The following is a 10,460-nucleotide window of genomic DNA, read 5'->3' as shown; positions in this document are numbered from 1 at the left end:
AAACAACCCCTGCTCTGACTGTAAAATTACGTGCATCTTATTGGTGAATGCATATAAACATATGCATATCATGAATACAAATGTTTGTTATTCATTATATCCGTCCCATAGGAATGAGTGTTCTGAAGGTTAAACTAATCACTGGAACATTCATTCACAAATATCAACCCTGTGACATCAAATAAACTTTGTCCTTGGCTTCATTCCAACATCTGTGTCCTGTTTTGATTCCAAAAGTCACTGCAGAGACTGAGCGCAAACACCAGAGAACAAACTTCACTTTAAACCAGCTCCTGTCTGAACCTCCGCCACCATGGACAAATCCATCGGCACATTATTGCTGCTATTATCCTTGCTATCCATTCACACTGTTTGTGAGGGTTTTGCACTGGCGCCAGTTGAACTTGCTCCCATCCCCTGTAATGACAAGGCAGTGGAGAAGCTGTCTCGTCTGGCTGCCACTTACATCAATGAGGACCGCAACGATGGCTATAAGTTCGCCCTCAACCGCATTGCAAACGTCCACCTGCACGCTCAGGTCAGTAAAGAGACAAGTGGCCGGTGGGGAAAGCTGCCTGGGGTTTGCTGTAATACTCTGTCAGTGGGTGATTTGTTCATGTTCGACAAGGGAAGTGGGGTGGAAAGGTTATTTTCCTCTCTGTTCTTGCTGAAATATCAAAACATCCCTGTGATAAAAGGAAGTGCCACGTTGATAGATTTAACCAGCCGTGGCCAATCTTCATGTCAGTGGGATCTCTTTTGAGAGGATTTGTGTTTTCTTGTTAAAAATGACTGTGCACAGCCAAACTTCTAATCAGAAATCCTCCTTTGACATTGTCACAATGGGCCGACTCTCGCACGAAAAATGATTGAATTATACTCGGCTTCTGAAGGACCTGCTGTGGTCCTCAGACCCTAGTTTGGGAACCACTTCATCAAAGAGAAAATATTTGTGAGTTGCACTTTGTTGTGAATGACCGCCATCAGTGCATGTCGCTTATAATAAATGTAACATTAAAATAGATGTACAGACTTTTATGTCATGAAATGAGAAGCCATCTCCTTTCACGCCTCATGAAAAAAGGCCTTTAGGACTGAAGCGACTGTTAATAAAGCCCAGGTCATTTCAGTCTGGGACCGCTGGGACAACCCACACACAACAGGCCTCATGAACTTGATGCTGTCAGCCTCTGAAGGCTACCGTAGCCCGACTGTCAGATAGATCCATTCTTTAAGAGGCTCAGCTCAACTTCATGACCTGAAAAGGCTGCTGGTACTCCTGCTCAATGTGTTTACACTTGTTTCTCAAGGCTACCATTCAAATCAATATTGTCCAGAGGGTGATAGGTAAATACACAGAGTGCCTTCTTAACAGTAGATATAACTGTGCGTAATACCTTTCCATAAAAAATAAAAAAATACTGGTAGTTTTGGATAATATGAGTGCAGAGCTTTGTTTGTATTGATACATGTGTTTGCACTGTGCATTTCAGGGCCCAGCGGGCAATGTCTATTACCTGGACCTGGATGTCCTTGAGACCAAGTGTCACATAAGCAGCCCAAAACCATGGAAACGCTGTGACGTCAGACCATTCATGGAAACAGTAGGACACACACATACACACACATTTACACACACACAAAGCAAAAAAACTAATTAGACTGTGGTTATCTTCAAACTAGGCTTGCTGTTTCTGTTTTCTGTGTGTGCGTGTGTGTGTGTGTGTGTGTGTGCGTTCAGTATCGCGGCCAACCTTAAACCTTATATCACTATCATATGATAGCAAACCACAAAAAAGAATGTTTGTCTTTGTATTATACTTGTGAGTTCTCTCACTGACATTGCAAAATGGGCAGTGTGAGATAGTCACACTATCTTTTGCACCTATATCTTGAATTTCTGAATTGCATTGCTGGTTTAAGACAGATCTTAAGAGTCACATCTGCCTACCTCTTTTTATAGTGTTTGTCTGATAACACAGGACATTTCAGTACATACTTTAGGCTCACGGAAACTGTGACAGTCATTTTTCACAAATGTCTGTCATTTTGTAATGCAAATGATTAATCGATTGATTGACAAAATCACTTCTTGCAGTTCTTTACTAAGATCTCCCTTAAGCTAGCCATGACACTTCAGTATGTTTATCCGTGAGAAAATGCAGCAGCTAAATATATTAAAGTCATATTTCCTCTTCTGCAGATATTTCTTTGTTCAATGTAATATTTTGCTCATATGCAGTGGGAGATTCTCTGCAGTGCTGCTCCTAATCTCACTTACTCTGAATTTAAACCTTTATTTACCTTAAAGCCAATTTTTTACACCACAAATAATCTGTTGAAGAAGAAACGTCCTCAATTCCCCAAAATGTCCTCACTCTTAATGTCTAGGACCTTGGTCCTCACAAAGATAGTAGTAAAAGAAGACACATCTAAATAATGACTCTTTTTGCTAAATATAAGTGACTGTTTTTTTTTTTTCTTTCCAGCAAATCGCTGGAAACTGTAACACCACTATTCTCCACACACCAGAGGGATACTCCTACCTGTACAGCTATGAGTGCACTCTTGTCCCAGGTAACATATAATTAGTACAGCAGTGCGATACTGGCAGTTCAATCAAATACTTCTGTACAATATTGCAAAGAGCTGCAGTTAAAAACAAAGTTTAAACACTGGTTTTCTCAAGACGCTCTGTGTGTCTGTTTCATAAATGTATACACAGGAGCCTGAAGGAATGTAAATGTATTCCTCTGTATACTGACTCATTACTGTTCATGAAAAGAATGACAAAAATTCTCACCTTTACATATCAACAAACTTTCTTTAATATGATATGAAATTATATCATACTAAGATAAAGATGGATTTTATCATGCTGTTCACCTAGATGTATGTTTGCATCTTAAAAGAATAAATGCTGGTGCTGGTTTAAATATCTCAGGAAGCAATATTTGTGTTATTGCTGAGTAAGTACAGCTTGTCAAAAAGAAAATAAAAGAAAGGGGAAGAAAAGAAAAGAAAATCTTATTTAGAAAAGACATTTGTTTCTGTAGATAGCTTGATTTGTTACAAACAGGTGTGACTAATGACATTAATAATGGCTTTCAGGCACCACCAAATGGAACTGAGCTATAATTAATGTAATTAGTTACACCTGTGCATTTCCCGCTATGACAAATCAAAATGTTGGCCATGAAAAATGTCCATTGGTTTCGCTCTAATCTCAAACTGAGATTTCATATTTATTTATTTTTTATTTATTTTGCATAAATTAAGTGTTTATGCAAAAAAAAAAAAAAAACAGGATTTCATTGTTCTCAAGCATGAAACATTTAAAGAGTGTTTATGTAGGCCTACATAGAAAGATCCACTGGAATCATCCAGTAAAATACAACACCAAATACAAAACAAATAGCAAAGGTAGATTTATCTTTTTGTAATCATTTCATCTGAACCTTTTGTAATTTCTTTACTAGACGTTTGACACTTGATGGAATCATCGTCTGATAGATCTACACCGATCAAGCATGACATTATGACCACTGACAGGTGAAGTGATTAACACTGATTAACACCATGGCACCTGTTAGTGGGTGGGATATACTAAGCAGCAAGTGAATATGTTGTCCTCAAAGTTGATGTGTCAGAAGCAGGAAAAATGGGCAAGCATAAGGAATTGAGCGAGTTTGACAAGGGCAAAATTGTGATGGCTTGACGACTCATTGTACCAAAGCATACTTTCAGGGGTCTCATGGAGTTCATGCCTAGATGGGTCAGGGCTGTTTTGGAAAAGGGAGACCAACACAATATTAGGCAGGTGGTCATAATGTTATGGCTGCCTGGTGTATGTCTGAATCTCACTGAATGATTCTATTAAGAATCCCCTCTGCCTCCGTCATAAAGCTGTCCACTGAAAAAATGTTAAACAAACGTAAATACACAAGTATAAGTCCTGACGTCCAGTAGAGAGGACATTTATAAATTAGCTGTTGTTCAAATGAAAATAAATAAACTCAGCTCTGAAACTCACTTGAATATTCCTTAGATGTTTATTTACTTGAAACAGTTGACAAATAACTAACATTTTTTTTAATTATGAATATCATGCTTACCTTTCTTTTTCCATAAAATGTGCTGTCTGGGATGGCAGCCATTTTGAAAAGACAGGCACAGGCAAGTTGGCAAGGCCAAACCCCCAAAATGTGGTGTAATTTTAAAGCTTCAGCAGTCCTCTTTAAGGAGCAACGGCACTTAATAGAGTGACGTGTACAGTATGAGAGATGTTAGCAGAGATGTAATGTCCATTACAGTGGAAAAAAATGAATTGCTGGGTCTTGAACATCTTTACTGGTGTTATTTTGACTGTCTTTTCCTTCTCTCAAACTCCAAATTACACTCCAAATCAATCAGCCACGATATAAAAAAAGACTTACAGGTGAAGTGAATAACATTACAGCGCACTGTTGGAAACTTTGGGTCCTTGCATTAATGTGAATGCCACTTCATATGCCCCACCCACGCAAACCCTGTTGCAGACACAGTAAAGATTCACCCCCTCATGGCAACAGCATCTCCAGATGGCAGTACATCATCCGTTGAGCATCCGTGGGACCTGCCAGAAACAAGTCCGTTCTAATCACAACCAACAGTACCCCAAAACACCTCCAGAGGTCCTGTGTCCGATCCTTGAAGGCAAATCTTAAGAGAGCGTCGGTGGCAGAGACCCATTTATCATTTGAAAGTTACTCAGAGGCGCATGAATCACTAGTGTTTAAAATCGGCTTCAAAGCCAGGAGTTTTTCCCGGGTGCCAATTCAATGGCCTCCATAGGTCAGACTTGTCCTATGATGTGTGATCAGATCATGATCTTAAGAATTTGGATGCCATGCCCGACGCCTTGAACTCTTTGTCACATTCCTCAAAAGGAATCTTGAAGATTAAGTTTTTTCTTCCTTACAACCAATGAGAAAGTTTAATTAACCAAAATAAGTGAAAACATCTGTGTGGGTGTACATTTGGCGCATGGATGTGTTATCAGATCATTCACAAGAAATGCTCCAATACATGTTTTACTACCAAGTGAGCACTTGCTTTATACCGCTAATTGCAGTTTTTATTTAATGGCATGTGTTTCTGCTGAATATATTCTACATACAATATTCTCTCAGTTGTCATTTTTGTGCAAGTGTTTATTTAACCATGTACGCTATCAATATCTGCTTAATGTAGATCCCCCAGAGAAGCTCCAGCAGACCTGTCCGACCTGCCCTCTCCTGCTGCCTGTAGACAGCCTACAGGCCGTGAACGCTGCTCGGCTCACTCTGGCATCCTATAAGAGACAGTCCATGCTGGGTGCAGGGCTGGGTGTGAAGAAGATCACCAGAGCTGCAGCCCAGGTACGATTAGATATATAGTTGTTGGACAAACAAAGCTCAAGGGCTGATTTAATCCCACAACAATGTGTTGAATGTTAGATTTATTGGGAAATTACACTTAAGAGGAAGCTCTGGGTGTGTATGAACAGACGGCACAGCTTCTGCCTGCCAGATGAGTGCCGTTACTGCTTCATAATAACCATAATGATAGGCGAATCTGGCAGGGTTGCAAAGGATTACTGACAGCACTTTGGACCTTGTTGTTTGGCCAGGCTTTTGTTTGGGGAGCAAATGAGAAATTGAATAGTTTGCTGTGGGATGAAAGCTCAGTAGATTGCTCCTCTTTGCATATGATAATTCACCTTGGGTATCATTTCATGCTCTGTAAAACCACGATGATAGCCATTCCACTACAGAAACCATACCACCACTCCGTGTCTGCTTGTATGTTTGTGTTTATTTGTGCAATTTCCCCCTTTCTTACCATTCTTTTTTGTTTTATTTGAGGCTGTGCCAGTGAAAGCCAGCTTTGTGGAGTATACAGTCCAAGAGTGCCCAGAGGGAGTGACAGAGAAAGGCACCTGCCAGCGACTGACAATCGAATCTGACACAGAGGTACTCAACACAAAGCCCAAAGTCAACATATTCAAAATGAGACGTGAAAGGGCGATATGTAAGATATGGGCAGAATCCTAGTTTTTAACTTTCGGAAAATGAACAAACATTATCAACAGCGACAAGAAACAACAGCGTATACGTTATGTCAAAGTCATCTATCAATTGTGTTCCAGAGACATCTACTGAAGTTGTCACTCTAAAACCCAATGTCCCATCCTGTCTCACATTCCCACCCCACCTCAAGAGGCAATACTCCGATGTTTATAGGCCCTTGTCGTTTAAGCTAAGAAATGTATCTGAGCAGTAAGTTTGCTACTTCATCTAACAATTGAACAAGAAAAACTAAAAAAGATCTCAGGAAAGGAAATGTGTTTCCTTATCAAACAGGAAATACAACAATGCACCTTCTGAATTCAAGTTTCCCTCATTTACCGTACTAAGGTGAGCTTAGTTTGTCTAGCCACCGTCAGTTCTGGTTTGGTAGAAATAAATCCTAAATTCACAGAGTAAGATGTGAAAATATTCCAGCTCTGCACGACGTTTTTCCCTTTCCTCATGCAAAAACCTCTCTCTCCTCTACCGCTGCATGACTCTCCTTCCGCTGCATGCCACGTCTTCTTGTCCCAGAGTCATAGACCTTGTTGGAACCTCAGTAATGTATCCCGTCGTCAAACTGACCTCCGTCAGTCTCGGAAGCTGTCCCAGTCTGGTGTCCAGCTATGCTGCTGGGCCCAGTTGAAGCTAACAGCAGCTAGCAGCCAAGATAGCTATTGCAAAGAGTAATGTGAGCAGCAGTTGTCGTTCATGCTGCCACCTATATTTTGGCAGGCGGCCATATCTTAAAATGCTAAAATAGTGTAATACAGTGCCTTAATACTTAAAATGGTTTTAACGAAGGACAAAGAAGGAATGTAATTTAAAAAATGTCAGAGCTTCATTTATTTTCTGTGATCTCACAATGTTAAGGAGCAAAATTAATGTTCTTCTAAAACATTTAAATAAAAATCATTCAGTCAGCATTGTTAGCTATCATTGGAACAGTTCCTGGAGGTGTTACTTGATGACATGACAGAATCATTTTTAGTGTTAAAGCTGACTCCACTAACAGGCTGCAGTAATTGGTTATTTTTATAAGAAGCCTGACAGGTCCTCTCTCCATCTCTCATTTGTTTTTTCATTATTTATCTGTATGTTGTTGTTTTCCCGTCATCCCTGCTCTTTCCTGTTGCTTTTTGTTTTTCTTGCAGTGACCCAGTGTGACAGGAGAAATTAACAAAGTATCTCCTCTTCTCCTCTCAGACTGCAGGTTTCTGTGCAGGATCTGTGCACGGAGAAGTCCACCCTGAAGTTCATGTGGCCTGCGAGATGTTGAAAGTGCAGGTACAGCGATCCATTTTTTATCAGAATCAGAAACTGAGTTGTTTCAAAGTAGGTTTAACCATTCAAAGAAGTGCTTTTCAAAATATGTCACTTATCAATACATACATACAGTATCCCTAACAATGTTCTTTGGTTACAAACATGAGAAATAAATGAGAATTGATTGTACTTTGGTCATAATCCATGAACCGTGACTGCAAAATTTAAAAACTGGAAAATGGTGGCTGGAAAATGGTGGCAGAAAAATGGTGGCGTGTACACCCCAAAAAAGAACAAAACATCCAACCGCATTCAAATATGGCTGACAGTAAGTGAATAAAGTGCAAAAAACTTCAGCAAAATGTAATATGAGGTGTCAATCCTTTCACTCGACTGCAGTGTGAAATGTAATAACCGACTGCCTGGTCGAGATGTGATGAATGTTTTATGCTCTGTTTTGTTTCAGATTTTACTAAAGCAACCTTTAAAATGCTAATTTAACTTTCTGAATGAATGCCACTGGCCGTATAATTACACTGTCATATCTTGCGCGGTGTGTCTTCAGATGTACGTTCTGCTTGTGTGTGTTTGAACATATGTGTGAGATTTAAAATTGTACGGTTCTGTCCTATAATTATGTCGTCTGCTCGCTCCATTTTAGAGCGGTGGTGTGTAATGTAATATTGCATGACTGAGACTCTCTTTGCAGGCAATGAGAGTGAGTTTTGTAAAATATCAGTTTGGTGAGATCCTGTCTGTTCGTCCGCAGAACGTGGACATCCTCAGACCAGTGCAGCCTCAGGGTCACGACCTCCCTCAAGACCCTGTGATCCCGACCTTCCCTCCTGTGATCGATGACCCGGTAAACGATCCGCAGCCTGTTCCCTTTGATCCCACACTGCCCCCTGTCGTTGAACCAGCGCCGATTGACCCAATGCCCACTCAGCCTCTGCCCTTTGACCCCGCCGTTGTGCTTAACCCCTCCAACCCCCTGAGCTCATCTTCCAGTGAGTCTGCTGAAGGTCTAGGGAACCGGCAACAGCCACCATCCGCTGCTGATCCTTTTGATTCATCCTCTGAGGAGATTGGAGGTCCCGTTGCACTTCGACCACCTTTCAACTTCCGCTACCAGAGGCCTGATCGCAAGAGACGGCAAGCCTTAATGGAGAACACACCCTCTCACAACCCCATTTTCCTGTCTGATTTCCCCAGTGGGCCATCTCCCTTCCGCTCTTGTCCTGGTCCTTCTCGATACACCACAGTTTAACTGGTGCTGCACAGGAGTCCACTTATTAATGTTTGATTTATCCAGTGAGGGGGTTGACCGATAAACTGCTCTGCTCCCTGTCACTGGAGGTTTGTAATGATTTGTGTTAATGAAAGAATTGCTTTCTCCTTTCACTGGCTCTGAAATTAGCCCTCTGCTCATAGTAATATTGCTCCCAAAGCAGCCAAAGCTTCAGCTAAATGTATTTGCAAATGGCTTCACCTATTTGATGGATTTGAATAAATCTTTGAATCCACTGTCAACTACCTGAAGAACCACCAAACCTAAACCTAAAAGACTGAATAGGTCAGTTGCCAGCTGCTCCCAAGACAACATGTCAGCAACAGTTGTACTGGAATTTCATTATACACTTGCTGTTTGGTTAGGTTTAGGCACAGAGTTTATTTGGTTAAGTTTGGGAAAACTCCATGGTTTGCGTAAAAAGAACCCTGTTACCTAGGTTACTTCAGTTACAAATGCCTACATTACTAACGTGAGTGCATTTACGTTATGTACATGATATCACTTCTCTAACTTTATGAAGTTAGTAAGTTAGTAGGTTAAAATTATGGTGCTTTCTATTTGATATTGGAAGTTTTCAAATTCCCAGTTGGAAATTTCAACTGGAAAGTCCCTTGAAGTCTGATTTCTGACTCAGAAAGACGAACGCATCTCATCAATCTGAGGCACATGGAAGTCCCCATAACTCACTGTGTACTTTGGCTTTCACTGGACACAAACAACAGCCTCCTGAGTGAAAGTCCTGTGCCATTACGATGTCAATATGGGTCGTAATAAGATGCTTCACAGTCAACCTATCTGATTGTGTACGCAATAAACTCAACTTAGCAGCATTTTTCTCCCTGTTTGTGACCCTTTGTTATCTATTTTGTGTCACATTTACATTGTCGGTTTGATCTATTTTTTAAAATTATTTTGATATTTTGTATACTAAAGAAAATAATCGATTAATGAAAAACAATCACTAGTTGCAGCCAAAATATTTGGCTGCAGTGTTTTCTTACAGCCCATGTACCCATGAATGTCCTTGTAACTCAGTTCTCTACACCCCACTTTGAAATTACTGTGAAAGGTTTAATGGAAAGACTAACAATAAACTGATTGTTGCCAAAGAACCCTTCCTGAGTTTTAGAGACGACAAACGTACTGTGAGATAAGCAAAAAGTACTGTGAAAAGAAGCAAAAGAACTGTGAGGGAGTAGAAACATAATTAAGTGGTCAAGTGAACATGACCACTTAACAAGACACAGCTTTAAAAAGACATCCAGTGAAACTGAGGAAAAGTTAGGTTTTATTAGGAATCTCCACTACGGCCAAATAGCTCTGAGGGCGAAAGACAAGTGCAAACATCTAATGAAGGCTTTAAAAGCATGCAGCAAAGTGGCTCTTTGTCAACACAGAAACTAGAGCTAATTAAAGAGCGGACAAACATAGGAGAGAATCTGCTGAGATTCAATGTGAAGCCACCCTGTACACGAATCATGTGTCACTCAGTCTGGTCCTCAATAAACACAGCATCTCCATGTTTTTCAAACCCAGCTAGTCAGAAACATGCCCTCTATAAAAAACCACACAGCAAACATAAGCAGAGCCATGTGAAAAGTGAAGCAATGACACCCACAGAGGTCCATACATCAGGAAATGAAACACAGCTAAGACAGAGCACAGCCCACAGGGCAAGATGCTGCAGTGTGTCTTCATTTAAAGGACAGTGGAAACTCCTCTGAGGACAGTAGAGTACATATTTTTGACAGAGAGGACAGGTGGTTTGAGAGATGAGTGGAAAAGGGCTAAAATAACCATCCCAAGACAAAGTG

General features: G+C 40.6%; 1 protein-coding gene across 1 annotated transcript; it reads left to right on the top strand.

Annotated features, from left to right (window-relative positions):
• The first annotated feature begins 252 nt into the window (after positions 1 to 252).
• Positions 253 to 9,758, top strand: LOC115590905 (alpha-2-HS-glycoprotein). The gene is made up of 7 exons (XM_030432389.1): positions 253 to 538; positions 1,494 to 1,604; positions 2,490 to 2,577; positions 5,233 to 5,399; positions 5,886 to 5,993; positions 7,296 to 7,376; positions 8,125 to 9,758. The coding sequence occupies exons 1-7, from the start codon at positions 314 to 316 to the stop codon at positions 8,620 to 8,622; spliced, it is 1,278 nt and encodes a 425-aa protein (XP_030288249.1). The 5' UTR covers positions 253 to 313; the 3' UTR covers positions 8,623 to 9,758.
• The last annotated feature ends 702 nt before the right edge of the window (positions 9,759 to 10,460 follow it).

This window comes from Sparus aurata, chromosome 11 (genome assembly GCF_900880675.1).
Source record: "Sparus aurata chromosome 11, fSpaAur1.1, whole genome shotgun sequence".
Classification (NCBI taxonomy): Eukaryota; Metazoa; Chordata; class Actinopteri; order Spariformes; family Sparidae; genus Sparus; species Sparus aurata.
The sequence above is the reverse complement of the archived record's forward strand: the minus strand, read 5'-3'. Positions and strand labels throughout refer to the sequence as shown.

Coding starts and splice junctions, on each gene's coding strand:
- LOC115590905 (XM_030432389.1), top strand. CDS start 314: ATGGACAAATCCATCGGCACATTATTGCTGCTATTATCCTTGCTATCC. Junction 2,578..5,232: donor TGAGTGCACTCTTGTCCCAG/GTAACATATAAT, acceptor TGCTTAATGTAG/ATCCCCCAGAGAAGCTCCAG. Junction 5,400..5,885: donor TCACCAGAGCTGCAGCCCAG/GTACGATTAGAT, acceptor GTTTTATTTGAG/GCTGTGCCAGTGAAAGCCAG.